Raw genomic sequence first — 27,893 nt, 5'->3', positions numbered from 1 at the left:
TCGCTCATGTTTTGGACCAAACATTAAAGTGTCCGGTAATGTACCTGAAAACACCTGCTTTATCACTATTTTACTCCATGATATAGAAATTGACAAAAAGGAATACAATTTAAGTATAAAATAATATTTTGTTTTTATTGGTTTCCGAATCCGTGCCGGTAAGATCGAGAAAACATAATTTGAAAACAGATGCCTTAACCACTAGGCCACAATACAACAGAGATGACCTTTTTGACCTTAGAACAGTAAATTGATAATATCACGTGATAATGTCAATCATCCAATCACGTCACAACGAAATCGCTGAAAGCCGGCTATAACACTGTTGAAAATATTGGTCTTTAAAGACGATACTTATTTGAGCAAATATCAACATTTGATGAAGGGTTCCAGTTGTAGTTTTCTTAGTTTAAATACTCCTAAGATTTTCCACACTTTATTTCGTTATAAAAAGGTGAATTAAAAACAACAACAACATAAGCTTGAACCTTTAAGTAACAGTTGACGTCACGCTCCAGGTTTCCTTCAAATTTGAATATGAGTTTGGTATTGTTTTAATAGTTTTTTTTTCAGGACTTAAATAATGATTTCCAGCATGGTCAAATATTTGGACCTACTTTTCTGGGGTGAGGGAAAACTAAGTCATGGGAACAAGATAGTAAATCGTCACCACGATATACTCAGCCGTGGAACCAGGTAGAAAGCCGTGGCCACGACATACTAAGTTGTGGGAAAGTGTCACTAAGTCCTGGCAACGAGAAAAAAATCATAAATGTCACCTTTTTGCCACCGTGTAGAATTTTTTTTTGCATATGACTGATAAGCCATGGTTATACATGCTCGACTAAAAAAGCAAAAAAAATTGATACTAATAAAAAAAAATAATATGTGTGTCAACTTCAAATCTATTAATGGGTGCGGTGCGTTTAAAATTGTTCGACAATTTGTGCCCTTATCCGACACCTTGAGTAATATATCCCATTTTTTCTTTAAAAAAAGCAACAAAATAAAACAACTCAGATATGTACATTTTATTTTATTTTATTATGAGCGCAGAGAAAAGATAACAAATATAATTACAAAATGGTAACAAATTATGACGTCATCATTATGTACATTTTAATAACAGTACTAAATAAAACATTGTAATAAATATTCAAATCATGGCATCGAAAATGTAATTAATAAACAAACGTATTTCTAGATCAATGAATGCAAACAAGTACAAAATATACATAACATAGTAATTTTCATTATAATGGTATTCAATGGTTGCTAGCAATGATTGAAGAATTACAAGAGGGCCGTGAAGCGAACCCCAAACGCTCGTCTGATGTTTTGTTTTCGAAAAGCTGCACAACTGGACACATATGACAGCCAGATTAACGATTCTTGCTGTAAATGCGTGTATTGTATGTGGTAATATGTATACCAAGTTTCAGTAATGGACTTTTTTGTCGAAAAGGGGGCATAGTTGAAATAATTTACGCCAGGCCCAAGTTTCTCAAAACTTTTTAAGTCTCTTATATCAGGATGAAGCTAAGCTAACTATTTTTTGTTCACTAATTTGCATGGTATTCAACTCTTTAAGAATGTTTATACTTTAGATAGAAATTATCTTTATTATAATCACAATAAACCATGTTTTGTTTATCATAATACGATTTAAGTACGTGTTTTGAGTAATTGAAATAAGTTACCTAAGCTTGTTAAGCATAAGAAGTTTTACGAAATTAAGGCCTGCAGAGGAATGGGTCTTGTTTTATCCTTGTATATTTTCACTGGCAACATGTGAACACAATTGTATACACATTATTTTGAACTCTTTTTAGACAAAGCCAAGGTTCATGGCTATGTACGACGCCGAAGTCGACAATAAGGCTATCGCAAAAAAACGCAGACAATCTAATAATAAAAAACAATGATAAAATGCCCTGCAAGTGCCCAAAAATGGAATTATAAATAAGAGATTCCACTGCAAATGAAGTAAAACAAATGATTCAAATTTGGTTTATCTTAAGTGTGTATGTAAGATAATAACGAGAAAGCGAGTTAAGTTTGGGCCTCATTGACTATTGGTCCTGATCATAAAAAGCTTGACCGAAAGTTGATGGGAGTGACTTGCATGTCTGTTGTCTTTCGGATCATCTCGGCCTTTTCCCATCAAAAACAACCTCGGTTATATGCCAGTGCATTGTTACAAGAAGTTCGTAAAATAAATAATATGTAATAATTATTTGTAGAGTTTTAACGTGTTATTTGTATTACTAGATTAAAACTGATTCCTAGTGAAGTGCATTATTGCATAAATAATCAAGATTTCTGAGAGTAAAATCCTTAGGCTTAACTGCTTAATTGAAATTACTACGCGATCTACTTACAGCGAAGTTAAAAGTAAAGCATTCTGCCATTACAATCCGTCCGTATATATCCAATGCTGTTTACGATGGAAAATGGTCAAGGAGTTCCGATTAATGTGTATAAGTTACACAGCTTACATTTATATGTAGGAGTATATGTCTTTATCAATGTATGGTTGTTTCATGGATTATATGTGTGTTGCAAGTAAACAAATCTTGGTTTTTGAGTTCCAATAGGATTTATATACTAAAAATGTATTTTGGCAATGTCGAAATACATGCAAATTCAAAAATAAAGACATTCAAAACAAATTCAGAGCAGCATAGTGTTGCTCACTTGATTCATGTTTGTACAATGAAGTATAATGTATTTCAAACATGCAAGACATTTTCTTCAAGAAAATAATTCCTTAATACACTACACATGCAATTCGATTCTGAACATACCTGCCCCAGAAACGTAGCCATAATTATGTAAAAGAAAAAAATTCGAACGTTCAACCAATATCACAATCTCTTACGCAGTGATCTCCCTTGATGTGCAGACAAGTTCTCTGTCATCGCGAACGAAATAGCTGGATTTAAGTTATAAAATATTAAAAAGTTTTTTTTTAATACGTATTTCATTTTAAATTTCCATTAAATAACGCTGTTTTCAAATAATAAAACACACGAAAAAACAACCATTCATTGTTTGAATGACGTCACGTAATTCAAATCGCGTGATGGCAGTAATTACTGTACGACAAAGGGAAGTAACCGCTGTATGAAGATGTTCCAATATCACTGTACACCATGTACGCAAACTGTCCGACCCAATTCTTATCGTACCCGTAGCAAAACACCGTTTAGTACCGTACTTTTCCATAAACAACACCTCACTCAACGAGTTAAGACACATTTCTAGCCATTGCAAATAAACATAATTGTGTTCGTATTAGCTTTCCAAGTCAATTTTACTCACAATACTAAATGCCGAACATATTGTAAAATATCTACAGTTGTGAAATCTGGGACTGAAAACCATACTTCGTTTAAACTCCCAAGAAAAAATGCATGATTTCACACTATAAATCGTATTGATCAAAACCATAGTGCGTCTGACCGCAACAGCCATTTTAGTTTTAGAACGGATATGTAACACACTTCAAGAAGCACACGTATTGTTTCTTCCAGAAGATTCCCTCCTTAAATCACCATCAAACGAAGAAAACACACCACCACATTTTCATAAAAATGTTATGTTATGCGAATCTAGGTCACTTTTCCGTTTCAATATTTTTTCAACGGATTTATCATGAATGCTAACACTAACAGTTAACTCGTCTTTTGACAACTTCCGCGGTGGTTGTAACGCCTGCGCAGCAAGGAGCGATTTAGTGTCGTCTGACACGGGACTTCCGCTGGAGCTTTCCGGTGTGGACAGGGGTACGTTTATATTGTCTAACTCGAGATAGTTCCGGTCACGTGATAGCAGTAACTCGAGTTGCACGCGTAGGTCGGTAAAGTTTGGTCGGTCCACGGGTGTTTCCAGCCAGCATTGTCGCATTATGATGTACCTGAAAATTTAAAGAGTATATTTGTTTAGATTATTTTCTTATATTTATCAACGTAATTTGTTTTGGCTACTTGGATTGTCCCTGTAGTTTCCATTCTATTAATATCCTAGTTAGGAACCACGTGGCCTAAAGGGGTTCTCACATTGGTCACCACGGGTCACAAACAATATAAACAAACAAGTAAGTGACGTTTATTTCTCAATAACTTTTTTGACAAAAAGGTATGAAAATAAAGAAGTGACGCCTTTGATAAATCTGAAGAAAATATTTTAAGGTTAAATGTCACTAAATTATTTTCATGTCATATGGCATCAAAGCATTCCCTTTAAACGACTGGGATTTTTAACACTTACTAAATTTGATCTTTTACTCCATAGTCATCTAATTTTAAGAAGTTGACATATAGTATATTAATATCCACAGTGTCCTGGTATAGGGTGTTGTAAATATCAAAACATACTTCCGGTAGATAAAGTATAATATGAGATTTAAAAAAAGAGTACTTGCTATGTTTTGGCCCTTTTTAATCTGGGATAAAACGTTTTATATTCATATATGTACGTATATTTGTACATAACTCATATTCTTCTTTTGTTATTATCATTAAAGTCAAATGATTTAGATATGTTCATACATATTGTGCTTGTAACGAGGGTAAAACTATGGTGTCCCGCTTTATAAATAGCCTTTGTTAATAGTTGCGGAGAAAGGTTTTAAAGCTGCACTCTCACAGATTGAACGTTTTGACAACTTTTTTATTTTTTGTCTTGGAACGAGCCAATTTTTGCGAAAATCCATGGAAACCAGTTGAATAAGAATGCTGACTTAAAATAGATCGCAGATTTTTATATTTCAGTTCAAAAAATGATCTTTTATGTATTTTTCTTACACCGTAAGTAACGGTTTAGGCCATAAACGTTAATTTTCGAACAGAAATATGAAAATCTACGATCTGATTTTTTTGTCAGCAATCATATATTATTAGTTTGCAGATATTTACGCATAAAATTGCCCTTTTTAAGACAAAAAATAAAAATGTTGAAAAAATGGTAAATCTGCGAGAGTGCAGCTTTAAAAAGAGTTCATAGGCTTGTGTTTGACCTTGTTTTCTTTGTAAATAAAGAACTAATTTACTTACACTTCATCGGAACAATTGCTGGGTTTATCCATCCGGTAGTTATTTGATAGCAGGTAATAAAGGTCCGCCAGCGCTATGTTCGGATACGGCGAAGCTCCTGTAAATGGAAAACATGTAATCTTTGCTATGGTGATGTATTCGGTGACGAATTTCACTACATTCTTTAATGGTCATATTTGAATAGATTCGGAGGTCCTCGGCCATTTTTATCGAAAACAACCTCGGATGATATGGACGGTTTACATACTTAAAAATCGGTATGTTTAAGTCCGCTCCAAGTAGATCGCGTAGTAATTTATTTTAGTAGTTAAACCATATTTCTTTATTCTTGGGAGTCTTTATTATGTTTGCAATAATACTCTTCACTGGGATTCAATTTTAACTTAGATCAATAAATACAAGCTAAAACACTACATTAAAATAATGATATAATTAAAAAAAAAGTTCTACTACTGCTGTACCGGCATACATCCGAGATTGTTTTTTTACACATTTATTTCCCTTTGACTAAATTTACTCCCAAACAATTATGTCGTTATCTTGTATTCAAAAATTACTGTTTAAATCGAAATTCAACCTAACCCTTACCACAACAGCTCTAGGCCCGTATTCGCTTTCGTCTTAAAGCTGCACTTTCACATATTTAGCTTTTTAACATTTTTGTTTTACTTTTTGTCTTGAACCGTTTGTAACGCTTCTGCCATAAAACAATATTTTTTGAACGGAAATATGAAAATATGCGATCTGAACTTTTTGTCCAAACGGTAAATTTGTGAGATTGCAGCTTTAAACCAAAGACAAGGGACCTACGCACCGTAACTCGATATTACTCAAACCAGTTAAGGACGAAGAAAAAGGCATCCACGTAACTCTCTGTACTTAAATTTGTCTTTAGTGAATAATATATAGTGAATATTTGCATGTTTCAAACGGATGAAAAATAAGGCGTACCCATGGTTACAATTTCCCAGAGTAGAATACCAAACGACCAGACGTCACTCTGCGTCGTGAAAACGCGGTCTCGAAGAGATTCAATCGCCATCCATTTAAGAGGGAGTTTTCCATTGGTCAGTTTCTTGTACTGGTTGTCTGCGAAGATGTCACGTGACAATCCGAAGTCGCACACTTTGATGATCTTGTCGTAACCTAGCAACACGTTTCTGGCGGCAAGGTCGCGATGGACGTACTTCTTCTCAGCAAGGTATTCCTGCAATAAATGACGTCTGAATATCAAATCATGAGAGCAATAAGTGACGTCATAATATCAAATCTTGAGCACAATAATGGTGTCATGATATCAAATTATGAGTACAATAAATTACGTCATAATATCAAATCATGAGTACAATAAATGCCGTCATAATATCAAATCATGAGTACAATAAATTACGTCATAATGTCAAATCAATGAGGGCAATAATTGACGTCATGATAGCAAATGACGTCATAATATTACATTATGAGTACAATAATTGACGTCATAATAGCAAATCATGGATACAACTCAAGAGGTGAAAGCGTTCTTTATTTTACGTCCCTTAAAACCGTTTCACTATAGTACCTCGAACCGACGTGATTATCATATTACTTAATTTAGAATACAACCTACATTTTCAGGCAATGAAATTTCAGGCTATCATCAAGAACTAGGCATAATCAACTTTCATAGGTGTATAAAGATCCGCCTACTGCCGCTCGCCCGAAACACTCCCTTTTGCGTTCACAATGTGTCAGCCAATGAGATTGTATTTTAAGTCAGTAAGATGACCTAAAGTAATATCTTATTGGTTAAGAAGGGTTTGTTCGCTACGCTTGCTCCGCCTAATGTCAAAAATTAAGATTCAACTTTATGTCATCTTACTATTACTCCAAACAGTAATTGGTAGGTTCTAAGTTATCAAAGATGCAAATTTAATGCCAATGTTGTTGTTTTTAATTCAGACATCATTAAACGAACAAAATTTATATACATGTAGCATGCCGCAAATGACATCGTCATCTGACGGCATAAAACGAGACATGCGTGAAGTTGAATGATTGTTCGGAACGTACCACTGTTTTTTCAAGTTGAAAACTTTCTTTTTTTCTATTTAAAGCTGCACTCTCACAGATAAAACGTTTTGACAACTGTTTTATTTTTTGTCTTGGAAGTTGCCAATTTTTGCGAAAATCAATGGAAACCAGTGATACAAGACTGCTGACAAAAATTAGATCGCAGATTTTTATATTTAAGTTCGAAAATTGATGTTTTATGCATTTTTCCTAAACCGTTAGTTTAAGCCATAAACATTAAATATTGAACGGAAATATGAAAATCTACGATCTGAATTTATGTCAACAATCTTATAGCATTGGTTTGCAGATATTTACACAAAAATTTGCTCTTTCCTAGAAAAATAATAAAAAAAAGTTGTCAAAACGTTCAATCTGTGAGAGAGCAGCTTTAAATCACGTGCGCCTTAAATGTTTCATATTCGCAACTACAACAATACAGTACATTGTGAAAGTTCAAAACGTGTAGTTACGTAGGTACATACGTCATACACCGGTGCAATTGGTTTAGCTAATCGGATTTCGACAACAATGCCAGTATTCAAAGTGATGTAAGCTCAAATTAAACTCGTAAATGTTGTTGATGTTTTTGCGTACAATTTGTGACTACTGAATGATCGAATGTTTTTAAACGATTTTCCCTGCGCGTGATTTATATTAAAACCGTATAGCCTTCCGCTCCTAACCAATTTGTTGGATATCATTCTACAAGGGAAAAACTATAAATGGCTAATTAGCTGTCAGAGGTAACACAGTAATAAATTACATCACCTGAGGCAATTCAACACAAACCCAAGTTTATTGAGTTCGTTTATTGTACATACAATATCCTAACTGAAATAGCTAACATTCTCTAAATGCTCGTAACGAAAAGAAGAACCGATAACTTGCTGATTTGAACAAAACCTCAGTTGGTGAAAAAATGTCTAAATAGTTCGATTATACCCCGGGTATATTTGTGCTGTTTGAAGTGAAATGGATCGGTATGCAGTTTATCTTTCAAACAAGCTTCTGGATCGCCGTGTTCTTGAGCAGATAGTTTATTTGATAAACACCTTTCGAAGAATCAACAATTGAGCACCTGTCTCATCAACAGACGAGTAGAAAATACCTACTTTCATTTGGAACATCTCGGCCATTTTACATCGAAAACAACCTTCTGGTGTATGCCGGTACATCAGTAGATGTTGTTCGTAAACTAATTGATAATAATATTAAATAATTGCAGTGTTTTAACGTGTATTTTGGGTATCTCGGTTTGAATTGATTGCAAGTGAAGAGCATTATTGCAAAAAAATTAATTAAGATTCCCAAGAGTAGAGTCATTAGATTAAACTGCTTATTTGAAATTACTACAAATCGTATTTAAATGTAAATAATTCTGACATTGCAAAACGTCCGTATACATCCGAGGTTTATTTCGATGGGAAATGTCAGAGGAGTTCCGAATGGTCAACTTTCATAAGATTATTTCGATTTGAAGACTATTTCCCATTCCGTTTTTTTGGGTTGCCGATAATTTGACCGGGTTAAAGTAGATGTTGGAATTCAATTCAATTCAAATCAACAAAAAACAAAACAGAACGGACGAACACCAACACTACATTAACAAGTAAGCCTTGGGGAGAAATAGACTCAATGAATCCGCTTTTTAAGTGCAATCGCCAGAATCGATCTACGTACAATTAATTAACAAAAAAACTTATAGCGCGCTTCATGGAGTTGCAAAATCAAGACCAAGCGTTCGTTCTGCATGACCTCACAAAAAATAAGAATCAATCCTAAATTGTGCATGCGACTGTTGATATGAACCGCTCATTATTTTGAAATAGCTTCATTTATTATGAAACCTGAGAAAGAACAAACAATATATGATCATTTAAACCTATTTTGCGTGTTTATCAATATTTTTTTCATCCATAAATACAATATCATAAATGTTTTTGAATGTAAAAACAAGCAACATAATTGAACATAAATACTTAAATTTACGATATAAAAACCTGTTTGAGTGAATGAGGTGTAATTTTGAAGAGGTTTATACTGTAATTATTGTTATAAAGGAATTCGACCCACAAATAAACAAGTTCTCAGATAGCTCCAATAACCACAGTTTCAAAGTTTGATGGTGTGTAATCTTATTTATACTCGCACTCGGGCCTTCCCATTCGGCGAGTGCTCCGTTAAGATTGTTAGTCATTTTAGGTTGTTGGAGCATAGTGCACAGACAGAATGTAACCCTGGTTAGAGCTACCCTGGTTCTTTAACGTGCACCAGTGTACAGCACTGTCACACGGGACCCCCATTTAACGTCCCTCCCGGAAGACGATTAATATATTTAGTGATGCGACGGGGAATCGAACCTGCGACCCCTAAATTGATAGTCAAGTGTGTTACCACTAGACTACGGATCCGCCACCGTTTGATGCTTGGTAACCACATTTAGAATACAATCTACACTATCAGCCAATGAAATTGCAGATAGGCCAACATTAAGAACATGGTTAATAATAAAAGATTTTCAACTTTCGCGGGTGTTTAAAAGTCCACCTACTGCCACTCACTCCCTGCGTCAGTTTTTGCGTTGACAATGTGTCAGCCAATGAGGTAGTATTGTAAGACAGTTAGATGTCCTGAAGTAATATTTTAATGATTAAGAAGGGCTCCTTCGCCACGACACTCCGTCCTTTCTTAACATAATATTGGTATATTTTGAAAGGTATTTCCTTGAAACTGGTATGAGAAAATAATGACAACTTATGCATTATACATGTAGTTATTACTGATTACATAGTTTCCCTTTATTTGAACTAAAATCGGACATAGATTATATGTTATGGTTATAGATTTGTTAGTATATTAAAAAAATGGCTTGATGCGAAACAGTCGCATAAGCATTTCTTTTGTGTAAGTACATACTTACATCCTTTAACGATTTAGTGATCTACATTATATTGTGTAAGGTACCCGCTTAGCGGGCCAGCCACTGGTGATAACTATCGGTTCACCTGATTAAAATCAACTACTTTATTAAATTTATTGGTAACTTTGAAGATTACTGCCTTCTTTTTAGACAAAACAATATGTTGACCACTAAAACAATGCGGGGTCACAATGTATCAAACTATACACTTATTTGTGGGCCTGATACCTTAAATGTCAGAAACAGTTGTTAAAAATAATGTTATTGTTGGGCAAATCTTGTTCATCTCTGAGGTTTTAGATGTTATTTGGCTTAAACATAAACATATTCGCCTTTGTGCGCAATAAACAATAAAATAACAAAGCATAAAACGTTAATAACATTTTGTTGTAGAAAGTGTTATACGGAAATACCAAACAAAGTAGCATAAAACGAATATAAAGATTAATATCATTTCGAGAAAAATCACTGAAGTTTCACCAAACTTTCACTAAAACCGTATGTAATTCATCTTAGATATCTTCAGATAACATTTTAAAAGCGAATCTAAAAGCGAATCTACGCCACACACAAAGCATGTTTCCGCGTTCTTACAAAAAAAAATCAGTGCATTTAATCACAGAATACAATAAAAGTGGAGATGAACTGTAAGCCAGTAAAAAAACAAGACAGAATACATAAGCGCACATTGAGATTTCCAGTGCAATTGGATGCTTTAATATTCTTTTAAGATTTTTTAGCATAAAGAGTTCTTAAAGATTCCGTTAACAAGGGGAGGGGGCTGTGAAGAATTTGAGAATAATGTGTTGCTCTTTTAACTAGAATTAATGGATTAGATGTGCACGCTTTGAGTCCATGTTTTTAAAGTTTCGTTCCTGCTTTGTCAAAGTTTTTATACAATAATAAAACTGCACGAAGGCAGGCCGTAAAACTAAAAGAAAACACATGCTAAGATATTGTTTAAAACGCAACATTTTCAAAAGTACTTCAGAAACAATTCAATTTAATGCGAATCTTAATGAGTTTGGATTGATAAAGTATTGCAACGCCCTGGGCCCTAAATATGATGTATGGCTATGATACTCCGCATTAACAACATTTTGAACGTATTTTCATTAAAAAAAATCGCAGATATTTCATGATATAGGGGATGTGGCTTTTACCTGTTTTATGAAGTTTAAACTTTAATTATTTTACGATGGTTCTGAAGAAAGTTATTCGAATTAACTTTTTCTACATCACTCGCGTGGTTACAATGTTGCACGAGCGTGCACGGGAACGTGAGTGTGGGGGGAGTTTGGGGTTATCGGAATGCCCGGAGAAAACCCACTCGCCCGGCTTGGAAACCACCGACCAAACTCACATGCGCCAGGACCGGGAATCCAACCAGGGACTCCTTGGTGAATGAAAGCACTGCTTGTGCTGATCGGCTTGAACGACAAGTACTCACTGCTAGAGCAGTACAGAATGGAGAAAATCGCATTGAAGTAATTATGTACTGAGTTCCCTCTCCTGTAGTAACTTATTTATAGAATTATTATGCAATCTTATTCCAATGAGATCAAACCCAAAACTGCCAGGAGTTTTCCAGTTTATATGAGTTTTCCCTTTCATATCCTTGTTTTATAAGTGTGTTAACTGATAATATACGCAAAATAATATGGCGTCTAAACGGAACTTCAAAAATGTACTGGTTTGTGTATGAAATTTAAAGCTGCACTCACACAGATTGAACGTTTTGACATTTTTTTTAAATTTTTTTGGTCTTTGAACGAGCCAATTTATACGAAAATGCATGAACACCAGTTATATAAGACTGCTTGCAAAAAATAGATCGCAGATTTTTATATTTAAGTTCAAAAATTGATGTTTAATGCATTTTTCTTCAACCGTTAGTAACGCTTTTAGCCATAAAACATTATTTTTCGAACGGAAATATGAAAATCTGCGATCTTTTGTCATCAGTCTTTTATCACTGGTTTGCAGATATTTACGCAAAATTTTGCTCATTCCAAGACAAAAAAGTTGTAAAAACGGTAAATCTGTGAGTGTGCAGCTTTAAAGAAAATAGTAACTATTCTATACATGAAGACCTAACTCACCATCGCCATCGAGACCTGTCTAGCGAAGGACAGCAGGTCGGCTGGTTTGACTACGCCCTCATTTAACCCTCCGTGCTCATCCATCAGGGAGTAGTTCAGTTCCGGGCTCCGCCCCGCCTGGACAGATAACTCTCCCTCCAGTCGGCATTTCCTGTAAGAACGATTCACAAGTTTGAGTAAATTCGTTTGTTTTTAAGAAGAGGTAACAATATTAATTGCCAATTTCCGGAAACCTGAAGCATAAACATGATTATTGTTATTTTTTTTATTATCATTTACGAGCAATACTGTAAAATTGTAATAGTTAGAAAGTAATTTTCTAACCTCAAGATATTATCAAAATAACCACTTTTTATTATATGCTTTACGGTGGTTTAAAGAGATTTTCAATGAAATAAAAGTGATATTTCATTGTTGAAAACAGTGAGCAGAAATCTGATATTTTTCACTGTTTTAAAATTAAGCCCGCTTTAACTTCGCTCTCAAACGGCAACGCGCAGGGAGCTGGGCCACGATTTCAACGGCATTATTCCGGAAATGACGTTGTGTTCACATCGTTTTTCTAGCCATCTTTAACAAAGTGTCATTCAAAATCTTTTAAAGTCATATGATTAAACGAATAAGTGCTCTTCAGTGTAAGATCGCAATATACTTCACCTCGTGAACACCAAAAATCTATATTACACTGGTAGCTAAGCCATACATGTGTGAACCATTTCGCCAATATTCAGTGAAATTATGATAAACGTTGCCCCGTAGCCCCATAACGCAGTAGGGCACAGGAGCAAATTCCGTGAAAAACCTTGACGTGAGGCGACGTGAACAGCTACAACGATCCTAGATATTATTCGCTTACACCCGATATGGATTCCTTCGCCACGTATATCCCATATCTGGTCACCTACTAACCCCGTCACGTATATATCACGTCGACATCCTGTTAACATGTTTAAATGTTTCATTTATTCATCTGAATATTCATCTGAATCGGAAAATAGACGCCATTTTGGTACGATATAAATTGTGTGACCCAATTAGGAAAATATGGGGTCACCACGTGACCAGTCCTTAACCAATGGCGTTGCGTCATTTATGTTGGAGGCGTGATATTACTTGTTGCGGGTACGAACAGACCCAGAATATCGAGCTTATAAGACAGCCTATCATTTTTATAGTCGAAAAAAGAGACATTTTAAATATAAAACACCAGAAAAACAACATGTTTGCACTCTCAAATAAATTCCATGATTTTTTACATTTTTCACCGAAATTAAGCAGCTTTAGCGACCTACTGATCAATTTATCAATATACACGAAAAGGTTTTTTCGTCCTAGACAGCCATAACGTCGCGCCGAAAAACGTACTACACATCATCTCGACGTTTTGAGATACGTAATCATTCTACAGGAGATACGCTACCGGTATAACTGAGATAAATTCTGCATTAAGACTGTTGGATACCTTTCACGCCCAGAGAAAATCCGAAATCTTTATCATTCTTGGCAGAAATATTGCAGACTTCCTATTGATTTTAGAATGGAAAATCGGTGATTGCTTATCGAGTCAGGCTATGGTGGTAAGTCTAGATTTGCTACGTAAAAATGGTCTATTATTATGACATCAACCTCACAGTTGGATCAATTTTGTTTTACTTGTTTTGCGAAGCATCTGTGCAATAAACCCTATTACCTATTTTTTTTTAATCGCACTTAGCGATATAGCGCAACTGGAAGGATTTTCTTTATACAAGTGTTCTTTCTATATCCCCCCTACCTCCCCCCCCCACACACACACCTACCCCATTCCCCCTGGCGGCCGGTATTTACGCGGCAAATTTGAATATTTCTGAATATGTCATGCTATAAAGAGCCCACTGTTATTTACAGCTCAAAAGGGAACTTCTTTCCGAAGTAGTTAAAAGGTTAAAAAATAGTCCCTTAAGTTTTGGTAGCTTCGATCATATCATTACACAGATCTATTATTCTTTATCTAATTTGAAATATTTGTACAGTTTTCATATCTATATACATGTTTTGACACTAGAAACAAAGTAATATGTTTTGAGCATTATGATATCCCGTATAATGAATTAAGTGTTACAAATACCCGAAATTCCGGAAGTAAGGTTGACGACCAAAGAATCCGAATGATCATTTATCGATGATTTGTAAAGATTGTTGAAGATCTCTCAGACCAAGAGTTGTTGGCACAACTTTTTTTAACGCGCATGCCTTGTAGAACAGTTTAAGAAAATCAGGATTATCTGTTTGACGTCATATGTGAGATTTTTAAGCTCTCTGCCAAGTTTGAAAAACAGTGCGTACGTTGCACAGAAATCGTGACAGATCTATTCATCTAATCTTCTCTGAACAACTTTTTTCTTGACAAAACAAATACCTAGACAGCCTCGTCTTTAATTGACATGGCGTCATCGAAAGAACCATTCTCTTTCGATTTATTAATAAAAAAAACTACGCTTTGAGATGCGAAAATAAATAAATTGTATTTAAAAAGCGCTTTCAGTTGAATTCTTGATATTCAACGCATTTGAAATGACTTTATTTTGATTAAATATAGATCTAAGATATAAAACAAAGCTCCAACGTTATCAATTCGTTCATTTTATTATCATTGTTGATATGTTTGTGCTTTTCGTTTGGAAATACCAGCGTATGATATATGATTTGTGTTTGTTTATTACAGACTAGATTATGTTCTTATCATTGCATAAAGATAGCAGGTAGTTGTTTTTCAGAATAAAATTTAAAAAAAAAGTTTATTATTATAATATTTTCGTTCATTCCCGAAATAACATAATTTCAAGAATGTTAAAAAATATAAAATAAATGTCTTCTTAAAAAAACAAGGATTTTTTATATACCATATAAAGAACGGATTTCATACAGTCAAAACTCGCTTTGTCGAACACTGTTTACTCGATGTTCTGGTTATGTCAAACTTTTACGACTTTTTTCAATTTTTTTTTTTTCATTTTTTGTTTGTTTTTCGGTTATAGCAAATGTTCGTTATCTCGAAGTAATTTTCTGAGGTCTCAAAGACTTCGACAGCGAGTTTTGAATGGCCATTTATAAAACAGATCTATATACTGTGTGTTTCAGTAGTAGTATAAGTTTCAAAACAGGTGTTTAACTGGTTTTCCTTTGACATGAACATGATGCATAGCTATGATTCAGATGGTATTTATTTAATATTTCAAACCCCTTCTGGTATTTCCCACATAAGCTAATTAATTAGCTTCATTAGCCTGTCGGAAGATATTTGTTTTGGATCCGATTTTCTCAGAAAGGCCAATTTCTGATTCCGAGCCGCTTCGACTTCATAATAAACATTTCATCCGATAATATGTACGTAAACTTTTAACCGAATTAATTAATCCCATGTGAGATGTATTAGAAGGTGTTTTACCTACAATTTCTCCTTAGGAAAATAACCATAGCAGATAGAAACTATACTAAACATTCGCAAGTTTTATTATGTCTAGCGAAATAAAATAAAAAAAAAAACCTCTATGTATATTTTTGAACTCATTCTCTGACCTACCAAACAAACAGCTCTGTTTTACACTTATCGATGATGCGCATTTAGGGATAAAACGAGATCGAGTATTGTCGAAAGTCGATTATTTGTGTCCGAGGTCGGCGATAATCGATTTCATTATTCCATAATCGATTATCGCTAATGTACGGCAAAGGGAAGTAACCGTGTTGTGTATGTACTGGTTTTCTTTAAAACGGGAAACGGTACGGGGTTATACGGCAATTTATTTTCAATTATTTTAGCATTAAGTTTTCTCCTAAAACATTTTACTAAATTATCAATTGTAACCTGGAATGTATAACATAACAGCATATAAAACATAACTGATTGTAGTATGTTTATTCATTGACATGTACAAACCGATATAGTTTTGGATATATTTTTAATATATTCACTTGTTCGTTTCGATTATATAATCGATGATTGATCGAAATGGCTCGTCCGATTATTTTCGATGATCGATTATGACTTTGGTCCGATTTTCAATCCCTAGAAATCGTCCGATTATTTTCGATGATCGATTATGACTTTGGTCCGATTTTCAATCCCTAGAAATCGTCCGATTATTTTCGATGATCGATTATGACATTGGTCCGATTTTCAATCCCTATGCGCATTGGTTTAAAATGAAGTCCATGACCTCAGTTCCTCCCGGAAGATTAAGTTCCTTAATTATAACAGGATATATGTATGGTCACTATATTTCCTTACCAGGCGTGTAATTTGTGTATTTGATTTTCTCATTATAAACGGAGTTTTTAATGATATTTTTACAAAGATAGCCATGATAAAATACCTGTTGTTATATGTTAAATCAAGTGTAAGCAAGAATGTTCGCAAGATGAAATTAAAATACACGAACCTGTTAAGCTAAAGACGTCACGAAAAAATTGAGGATACATGTTTAAAATGACTCGCTCATGTTTGGTAAAATGCACTTTTTTAATTACAAAATAAAGAGTGAAAAATCATAAGGAGTGTTAATAAAAATACCGAAAGCTGGAACCCTTCAGAAAATGTTGATATTTGCTCAAATATCATCCTTGAAGACCACGATTTTCATTAGCGTTTATAATTTTGCTATATAAATATGTAATTGAATTAATTAATGTTTAAATTTATTTATATGATGACCTCTCAAAAAAACTGTTCTTATTAAAGCTTTCGAAAAAGATTTCATATGTGTTATGAGTGGAAAACATATCTTCTTTTCGCTTTTCATATGATATAATATATTATCCTGTCCTGCGACTTACGACATATTTGTATTGCAATGTACCTATTATAATGTGTATATGCCATGACATATTCATAGTGTCTAATATATTATGAATTAAACTGTATAACTCACTTTAAAAAGTTTTGAAGATTCCCATATGGAGCGTATTCCATAACGAGGCAGATTGGTTCCGTCATTGTGCACGCGCCGATCATGGAGACAATGTTGGGATGGGAACCAATACGTTTCATCAGGCTTATTTCCGCTAGAAGGTCTTCTTTGTATGATAAGGGTGCGCAATCTGGGGAGAAAAACAAAACTGGAATAAATAAAGCCAGTACACGAATAACAAAATAAGAAAACAAGAGAAATTTGCCGGGAAATTCGTGCATGGGTATCAAGGTAGACGTATTTAATTAAAATTATAATTACATTAATGAGGTACTGAAAAAGACATATACACATAATTATTATCAGCCATTTTGACTATCTTCTTTGAGTAATGCTACATGTGTCCATTCATCGTGAATCTAATTTATGCTCTTATAGACAGACAGACAGACAGACAGACAATTATATCTCATTTGGGTGCTGCGTTCTATACTAAGGGTCACAGAAAAAGATTTTCAAAAGTTTTACTATATAAGTATATAAAGAAAACCTGGGACCTCGGGTCGTGGGCAGCTTGGACCACAGGGGCATTATTTCAAGAATCTTGGTAAAATAACTCAACACGATTCACCAAATATCAAAGGCTTGGAAATTGCAGTTTCAGAGAAGACGATTTTCAAAATTTTACAATATAAGCATATAGCAATCTTGGGATAATCAGGTAGGGGTAATCTTTTACCCTAGGGACACAATTGTACTACAATGGAATCTACCGGGACAAACCCAGTAGCTAGAAAGAATGTTATAGCCTATTCGATTCATAACGAAAGACTTATACAGTCGAACTCTGTTAGCTCAAACTCCTAGGGACCGGCGGAAATACCTCAAGCCTCGGAAATTTCGAGCCAGTAGGGAATGCTTACATTCAATATTAAGAAATCAGTCCTTTACATTCAGCTCGAGCCAACGAGGAATTCGAGCAAAGCGAGTTCGAGCAAGCGGGGTTCGACTGTAACGTTACATGGCTAGACATGTATTACATATCAAAAACGGTTGTGGTTAGATCCCAGGATCAACCTTAATCAACATTGTAAGATCTCATGCATGCGCATAAAATGAGTATAAAATTCAGAATTAAAATGTCTGCTTTAATGGAACACGAGTACTTCAACCATGACATTTTAGCGATTTTATTAGATCATTTAATAAGCCAAGGCGTCCAATGAGGTGAAAATTAGATAACATAACTTGCTAACAATTTCATCAACACTTTTTTCAAAGATTACAGTCGAACAGGTAGCTGGGACCAATTTGAGCGGGGCTCTGTATATTGGCTTAAATCTGATAAGCTTATTATTGAGTATACTTTTATCTTTAATTTCCTGCTGAAGCAGTTAAGATGTATCTTGTTTGTTTTCTTATCCCTTTAGTTACCCCATAAAATCCTAAGAAAAATTAGTACGAACCGGTTTAACGTCTTAAAAACCAGCGGGCGTTTTGTGTTCTTCTACTGGAAAAATACGGAGTGGGCTATTCGATTTACGTAAGCAGGGAAGATAACATTCCGATATATAACATTTTAAAGCCAGTGGAATTTTCTTTTATATAATGCCAATTTCAATGGGCGTTTGGAAAGTCGTTAATTGTTTTGCTTTTTTTGCACTGAACAATGAGCCAATAATCATATAAATATTCTCTACAAGAACGATGCGTTGTTTTGGGGCTTAGTCATTTGAATTCAAAACAAGAGGGTATTACAGGGAACTTAAAATGTCTTAAAATAATCTAGAGGATTAGAGCTAATGCAAACTATATAAAAAGTTCGGCCTGTATACTCATGTGTACTTTATATATTTTATATTTTATCTGTTCAATCGATATGGCTGGCAAACTTGATGTGGTGATAGTATCTGTCTCAAAGATATTGCTGGTATAAGTATCCATCTGACCGATATGAGGGACAAACTGAAGCTGGTGATAACATCTATTCGACCGATATGGCTGGTGATAGTATCAATCCGACCGAAATGGCTGGTGATAGTATCAATCCGACCGATATGGCTGGTGATAGTATCAATCCGACCGATATGGCTAGCAAAAGTATCTGCCCGACCGATATGGCTGGTGATAGTATCAATCCGACCGATATGGCTGGTGATAGTATCAATCCGACCGAAATGGCTAGCAAAAGTATCTGCCCGACCGATATGGCTAGCAAAAGTATCTGCCCGACCGATATGGCTGGTGATAGTATCAATCCGACCGAAATGGCTAGCAAAAGTATCTGCCCGACCGATATGGCTAGCAAAAGTATCTGCCCGACCGATATGGCTGGTGATAGTATCAATACGACCGATATGGCTAGCAAAAGTATCTGCCCGACCGATATGGCTAGCAAAAGTATCTGCCCGACCGATATGGCCGGTGATAGTATCAATCCGACCGATATGGCTGGTGATAGTATCAATCCGACCGAAATGGCTAGCAAAAGTATCTGCCCGACCGATATGGCTAGCAAAAGTATCTGCCCGACCGATATGGCTGGTGATAGTATCAATCCGACCGAAATGGCTAGCAAAAGTATCTGCCCGACCGATATGGCTAGCAAAAGTATCTGCCCGACCGATATGGCTGGTGATAGTATCAATACGACCGATATGGCTAGCAAAAGTATCTGCCCGACCAATATGGCTAGCAAAAGTATCTGCCCGACCGATATGGCTAGCAAAAGTATCTGCCCGACCGATATGGCTAGCAAAAGTATCTGCCCGACCGATATGGCTGGTGATAGTATCAATACGACCGATATGGCTAGCAAAAGTATCTGCCCGACCAATATGGCTAGCAAAAGTATCTGCCCGACCGATATGGCTAGCAAAAGTATCTGCCCGACCGATATGGCTAGCAAAAGTATCTGCCCGACCGATATGGCTAGCAAAAGTATCTGCCCGACCGATATGGCTTGAGCTGGAGATAGTATTTGTCTAACCTGGCTGGCAAACATGTGCTGGTGACAGTATCTGTCCAACCTATTTGGCTGATGAAAGTATCTGTCTGACCGATATGGCTGGTAATAGTATCTGTCCGACCGATTTTGCTGATGATAGTATCTGTCTGACCGATATGGCTGGTGACAGTATCTGTCCGACCTATTTGGCTGATGAAAGTATCTGTCTGACCGATATGGCTGGTAATAGTATCTGTCCGACCGATTTGGCTGATGATAGTATCTGTCTGACCGATATGGCTGGTAATAGTATCTGTCTGACCCATTTGGCTGATGATAGTATCTGTCCGACCGATTTGGCTGATGATAGTATCTGTCTGACCGATTTGGCTGATGATAGTATCTGTCTGACCTATATGGAAGGTGATAGTATCTGTCTGACCGATATGGCTGATGATAGTATCTGTCTGACCGATATGGATGGTGATAGTATCTGTCTGACCGATATGGATGGTGATAGTATCTGTCTGACCTATATGGATGGTAATAGTATCTGTCAGACCGATTTGGCTGATGATGGTATCTGTCTGACCGATTTGGTTGATGATCTGTCTGACCGATTTGGCTGACGATAGTATCTTACTGACCGATATGGCTGGTAATACCATCTATCTGACCCATATGGCTGGTGATATCATCTATCTGACCGATATGGATTTTGATATCATCTATCTGACCGATATGGCTTGAAATATCATCTGTCTGACTGATATGGTTGGAAACATCATCTATCTGACCAATATGGCTAGTAATAGTATGTATCTGACCGATATGGCTGGTAATAGCATCTATCCGACCGATATGGATGGCAATAGTATCAATCCGACCGATATGGATGGCAAAACTATCGATCCGACCGATATGGATTGCAAAAATATCGATCCGACCGATATGGCTGAAGACAGATATAGCTGGCAAACTTAAGCTATGATAGTTTCTGGTCGACCTATATAGCTGACCAATTTATGGCGGCTAAGCCTTAATCATTAGGGAGGCTTTTCTTAATATGTGTCTATTGTCGATTATTGTTAGGATAATTTTATAACATTTGACCATTGAGTAATAAAATACGATTTAACTTGGCAACTTGGCCTACCCCTTCGCGTTCATTGCATATCGGAATATCGAACAGTTGTAAATAAATACATTATAATGCATGTGTAATGTTTCTTCGTTGTTTTATGGCATAGCTTTTCATTGATTAGTTTTATGCTGTGTGTAAGGTATTTTGAGCCGGTGGGTTTTCGGTTACCAATTAAATATTTGTCTTGACTTGACCGTGTCGTATTTGTCGTGTATTCTTCGTTAAGTGCCTCTTGCGTCAAAACTGAGTGTCGCTTTACTGGATTCTCGTCTTAGGTTACACACAACTAATTAATTTCCTTACACATTTCAATGTAAAAAGGCATACTTCAGACTGGAAAAACTGACAATTCTAGCGTTTCACGTTCGTGAAAACCACACATTGCCTTAAAATTCAGTTCGATTCCAATTGATTTAGTTTAAGCAATAAAAAAACTTTGAAATGTTTCACCACTTAGAACATAAGCACCGTTAATTTTTTAAGTGACCCATTTATATCAGGCCTGGTGTTAGCATAATCTGGCACCAATATCTCGAAAATACTCAAGTTAAGTCTCAATCTCAACTCAATTTATCACCTAAAAGCATAATACTATTCAAAATCTTGTATGTTTTTATACTTTTTGGAAATGTATTTTTTTTCATAGAATATGTTATTGAAAGATTTTGACAATATTTCAAAGAAAACTTATTCTAGTGCAAAAATATAATTGAGTAATTGTTAAAAGGCAATGAATTGTACTCAAGTACGTTTTTGGCTTTAGAATATTTTCCCTTGGAATGTAGAACAAAGATTTTAATCAACATATTCAGTGATAAAATACGGTTTAAAAATGTGTAAAATCATATATTTTCCTCAATAAATTTTGACGTTATGTGGTAAAATGAGTTGAGATTTGACTTAAGTATTTTCGTGATATTGGGGCCTTGTCTAGAAATATAGTTATCTCTGAGCTATTCATGTACTTCTTCCTTCTGATTGCAGAACTCAAAGTATAACAATTACTAATAATTTTACATTACTCATACTTGAACAAAACATTGACCTAAAGTAGCATTCCCAATCATAAAAATAGTGAGTGCAACCTGGACCACATCCGGGGACTTGACATTTAGTTATAACGTACCTTTACTATTGGCAACTGGGCTTGTACATGGAGTTTCCATTATATTATTGCTACCATTTATTAAACATTGGACGAAATGTTCAGAACTTTCTTAATGTTAATAAACTACATCATTGTTAACTTTTATAGGTGATATATTATTTTATGTTCTCATTTATTCAATTAAAAAACGTGCAGCTAAAACATTGCCACAAGTCTTGTTAGGAAGACTGCAGAGCATAAGTGAAACTTCAAGAGCAATACAGGCCCTAATATCACGAACATACTTAAGTCAAATCTCAAACTCAGTCTTAACACATTTTATCACATAGCATTAATATTTATTAAAATCATATATGTTTTTTACAGTTTTATAAGCGCATTCTATCATAGAATATGCTGATAAAAGCCTTTGGTCGAATTCCAAGGTAAATATATTCTACAGCCAAAAATGTATTTGAGTACATTCTGTAGTCTTTATAAAACACTCAAGTATATTTTTTGCTCTAGAATTAATATTCTTTGAAATATTGACGAAATCTTTTTATCAACACAATCTGTGAGAAAATACGTTTTCAAAAAATATAAACATGCAAGATTTTGAAGAATATTATGCTTTTATATGGTGAAATGAGTTCAGACTGAGTTTGAGATTTGATTTAAGTATTTTCGTGATATTGGGGCAGGAGTTGAAAGTTAACGCCGATGACGTTAACAACATTTTTAACTTTAACAAAGTTCTGATCAATCAGCCCAATATAGCTTACCTCTGACGAGTTTTATGGCCACCCTCTCACTTTGGTAGTACCCGGTGACGACCTTGCCAAACGCCCCCTGTCCTATATGGCTGGCAAACTTGAGTTGGTGGCAATCTATCTCCCAGTCATCGTTTGTGATCAGAATCTGATTGGAGTAGTCCACTTTGCCTGAAAAAAGCATGCAAAGTTTACAGTTATTTCGTCATAGCTACGGCGCCTGCAACCCGATATCTTAAGATTATTGAGATTTTTTTTGTCCGCAAAATGTTGTAATACAGTATAACTGCGATAACTCGAGACTGCGATTACTCGAAAACTGTGTATTGGTCGAGGTCGTGGCTAAGTCCCGACCTTTATTCTTACTATTTTCATATCAGATATACTGGCAATAATTCGAAGTCTAGATCAGTCGAGCACTCGAGTACCATTGCCGGTCCACTCATCGTATACGTCGAACGCCGTTGGCTCGAACTACAAGGGACAGGTGTTAATACATCGAGTCTCGGGAAATTCGAGCTAAACGTGAACTGTTACATTCATTAGAAACAAATCGGTCATTTACATAAAGTTTGAGCCAACGAGGAAATCGAGCCAAGCGAGTTCGAGCCAACGGGGTTCGACTGTACACTTTATGTACGTGGTCAGATACCATGTGTGTCATTTCAACTCCTCAGTTCACCTGTTATCTGCCGAATCTTTGATTTAGGCTGCAAGTTGTTTGCATGTGATAAGCTAAGACAGGCAAGAATTTAAAAAGGTAACATCTGATTATGTATTGGCACAAAATTTCACTGAACCAGACAACAGCTAGAACAAAATAGCTGAAATGCTTGCACAGTAAGATTTACGGGGGGAGGGGGATCTTCGATGCACTCCACTTTTATCGAATACATTATTTTTTATCGAAACATCGAATGTTTATACTAAAATCTGGCATAAATGTTAAAATAAAAAGGATGTTTCTTAAGATTATTCAAGATAATATAAACCACGACCTGAGAACTAGAAATTCAAAAATTATGTAATCCCGCCTTACCTAAATGTACATGTCTGAAAACTCCACAATAAGATTGATAATTCTTGGAGATCTGATGAAAAGATTAATGTAAACATTTCAATCTAGACAAAGATAAATGTGACTGATAAGCCCTCTCCCATTTTGTATAGACATATATAATACACGGCGTGTAATCCCGCTTTTCGCAAGAGCTGAGAGGGGTTTAGATGAATGAGAAATGATAACAAGTGCGAAGTGATACAGGTCAGCTGTTTATTTTTCAAATGTACTCTTTCAAACATTTGTCATCCCTGTATTTAACCCGCTGACCCAAATGTTTGTTCGGAAAAAAAAACAGGGGCGGAGCCAGATTTTTCTCAACGAAAGTTAATGAATACCGAAGTTATTTCTATAGACAATCGGCATGTAATGTTTGTGAAGTGATGTTATTGTCACGCATATAAGAAAATGAGCAACTTTTTAAACAGGATGAATACTATATAATATATGATGGAACAAATTGTAGTCTTCGAGAGACATAAACTTCCACCTTACAGTGAAAAACATCCAATAGTGATGGTGAAGAAATTCATACTTTTAGTTTCAAACCCTGATATATGACAGAACATAGCTAGACTTCAAAATAGATTATTTTATTCACAATTTCACAAATTTGACCCTCCCCCCCCCCATGAAATGAAAAAATCAATAATTAAAAAAATATCACACAAACAAACATACTAACAACTACTTTACTTCTCAAAATAATTCCCAAAAATGAAATAAAGTTTATACGCTTACATCCGACATTTGACTTGTAGCTGTTGCTCTTGGCGACCGCGGTCTTGGTGAGCATTATGTCCCTGAAACTCTGCCTCTTCTTATAGACGAACAGGACAATGATGCCGACGATGATCAGGCTGGAGACAACGGTAACACCGAGGATGATGCCGTTGAGAATCTCTTTCTCATTGTCTGAAAATATGCATAAATGTTTTAGTTATTATGTTATGGTGACTTTAAGGCGCACAATATACAGTCGAACCCCGTTGGCTCGAAATTGCTTGGCTCGAAATCCTCGTTTGTTCGAACTAGATGTAAAGGACCGATTCTTCCTACTGAAGGTACGCAATCCCGCTTGGCTCGAACTTTCTTAGGCACGAGGTATTTTCGCCAGTCCGTGGGAGTTCGAGCGAACGGGGTTCGACTGTAGGTTGAAGCAAAAATAAATAAATAATAAAAATATTTAATGAATTATCATGTTTAATTCATTTGGATCTTATAATCAAAACAAAAAGGCAAATGATTTCCGAAAATATAAAAAAAATAAAAGCCTTTATAATCTATTTTTCGAATAAATAAATAAGAAATAATTAAAAAAGCGCAAAAATATCGATAATATGTTTTAAAAAGCGCAAAAATATCGATAATATGTTTTATCTGTTCGTAAATCATATCGGTGTTTTCATTATTAAGGTCAAATGAGTTTAACAAATAATATACTAAAATAAAAATAAAAATAAAAATATGGCATAAACCTATAGTGTTGGCCTTGAATGGTCACTTGTTGATTTCTAGAAGATAAATGGGTTTCACTGTGAATGTTTTCAAATGTGTTGTCGAGTTAGAGAATTGGGCCGTAGTTTTCACGAACATATTCGAGCAGGTGCATTCAATTTAAAAGATATTCTTTAATATTTTAACACATAAGCTGTGCACGGAATACACTTAATTAAAACAGTTTAATTGGTATACAGTCAAACCCCGTTGGCTCTAACTCGCTTGGCTCGATTTCCTCGTTCGCTCGAACTGGATGCAAAGGACCGATTTCTTTCAAATGAATGTAAGCAATCTCGCTTGGCTCGAGTTAACCGAGGCTCGAGGTATTTTCGCCGGTCCATGTGAGTTCGAGCTAACGCGGTTCGACTGTAATTTGTGCTGCTGTGAATTGTGCCATTAGGTCTTGTAAGTCAAACAAGTTTCTAGACTGTCAGATCATAAATTCATGAAACTCTTTCGATTTGCCAATATTAAGATAACATTCAGGCTTTCACGTCCTACCGACGCCATTCTCAGAAAACAAAAAACAAAAATGTGCCGATTGCAAGTTTAATAAAATGCAAATTCCATGCACATCAAAGTTTTAGAAAATAAAGTATTTGTTTTAAAATGCACTTGTTTGTTTGTTCGAAGTAGAGCGCACCTGCTTCGATATACTCGTGAAAACAACGGCTCGATTCTCCATCGTTTGGCATGGAAAATGGTTTTAGCCATAGGCGATAGTATCAGTCAGAAAAGGTTGAAAATGGATTTGACCATAGGCAATAGAATCAGTCAGAAATGGTGGAAAATGGTTTTAACCATAGGCGATAGTATCAGTCAGAAAAGGTTGAAAATGAATTTAACCATAGGCGATAGTATCAGTGAGCGCTGGTGGAAATGGTTTTAACCATAGGCGATAGTATCAGTCAGAGTTGGTAGTTTAATTGCTTGGGGTTTAATTAAGGAATGAATAGCGGGGTTCATGTCATTATCGGGATATGAACGCAATTGGGTTGGTCAATGTGTGTGGAGTCCGAAGGACTCCACGCGTACTTTGACCAACCCAATTGCGTTCATATCCCCGATAATGACATCAACCCCGCAATTCATTCCTTATATTTACACCAATAGTTCATTTTTTTTTTCAAGAATTGTTAAAAAATACTTTATTTCATTTAAGAAAACCTTTCAGTAATCCGTTCTTACCCATTCTGTAAATAGAACGACCCGACTATAACCGGAAGCATTTGTTTTCAAATGACGTCACAATAACGCGGGAAAAGATCAACCACTTGAAATCACTTAAAAACGTAAAATTGAAACACTTCTGGTACCAATATATTTAAAATATAATAAACTAACACTTTTAAAAATGGTGATCTATATTTTACGGGACCTGCAGACACAATACAACCAATAACAAGATCAATAGCTTTCATGTATATTGTTATGCAATGAAGTACGATCCGAACATATCCGAAGATGTTGCGTTCATCGATTGATGAACGCAATAGCCGAAAGGCAGTTCATTTAAGGAATGGAAGTTGAGATGTAAATATTAACATATATTATTATTTGTTTTGGGACAGAATCATATCATAGGCTATTTATATGAAAATATTTCCAAAATAGTTTTAACCATCACTGACAATTAAAGCCAAATGTTCATATAAGGCCTTGTGTTTAAATCGGCCAAGTCCAATGAAACTCGTTTAGATCTGTGTAAATGAGCGGTCAATTCAATTGATATTTGTTTAGATCTGTGTTAATGAACGGTCAATTCATTTGATATTTGTTTAGATCTGTGTTAATGAACGGTCAATTCATTTGATATTTGTTTAGATCTGTGTTAATGAACGGGCAATTCATTTACTATTTGTTTAGATCTGTGCTAATGAACGGGCAATTCATTTACTATTTGTTTAGATCTGTGTTAATGAACGGTCAATTCAATTGATATTTGTTTAGATCTGTGTTAATGAACGGTCAATTCAATTGATATTTGTTTAGATCTGTGTTAATGAACGGTCAATTCAATTGATATTTGTTTAGATCTGTGTTAATGAACGGTCAATTCAATTGATATTTGTTTAGATCTGTGTTAATGAACGGTCAATTCATTTACTATTTGTTTAGATCTGTGTTAATGAACGGTCAATTCATTTGATATTTGTTTAGATCTGTGTTAATGAACGGTCAATTCAATTGATATTTGTTTAGATCTGTGTTAATGAACGGTCAATTCAATTGATATTTGTTTAGATCTGTGTTAATGAACGGTCAATTCAATTGATATTTGTTTAGATCTGTGTTAATGAACGGTCAATTCAATTGATATTTGTTTAGATCTGTGTTAATGAACGGTCAATTCAATTGA

General features: G+C 35.2%; 1 protein-coding gene across 2 annotated transcripts in view; it reads right to left on the bottom strand.

Annotated features, from left to right (window-relative positions):
- Nucleotides 1–1,062: 1,062 nt before the first annotated feature.
- Nucleotides 1,063–27,893, bottom strand: part of LOC128207355 (uncharacterized) — an 86,901-nt gene continuing 60,070 nt past the window's right edge. For both annotated transcript variants that reach the window (XM_052910231.1, XM_052910232.1), the window contains exons 14-20: nt 24,776–24,949; nt 22,987–23,145; nt 17,045–17,213; nt 12,135–12,285; nt 6,009–6,264; nt 5,058–5,154; nt 1,063–3,919 (exon numbers count right to left, since the gene is read on the bottom strand). In XM_052910231.1, the coding sequence (XP_052766191.1) occupies nt 3,589–3,919; nt 5,058–5,154; nt 6,009–6,264; nt 12,135–12,285; nt 17,045–17,213; nt 22,987–23,145; nt 24,776–24,949 (1,337 nt within the window). In that variant the 3' untranslated portion in view covers nt 1,063–3,588. The remainder of the gene's footprint in view (nt 3,920–5,057; nt 5,155–6,008; nt 6,265–12,134; nt 12,286–17,044; nt 17,214–22,986; nt 23,146–24,775; nt 24,950–27,893) is intronic.

The sequence above is a fragment of the Mya arenaria genome, chromosome 11 (assembly GCF_026914265.1).
Source record: "Mya arenaria isolate MELC-2E11 chromosome 11, ASM2691426v1".
NCBI lineage: Eukaryota > Metazoa > Mollusca > Bivalvia > Myida > Myidae > Mya > Mya arenaria.
Note: the sequence above shows the minus strand (reverse complement) of the source record. Positions and strands in the feature narration are given on the sequence as shown.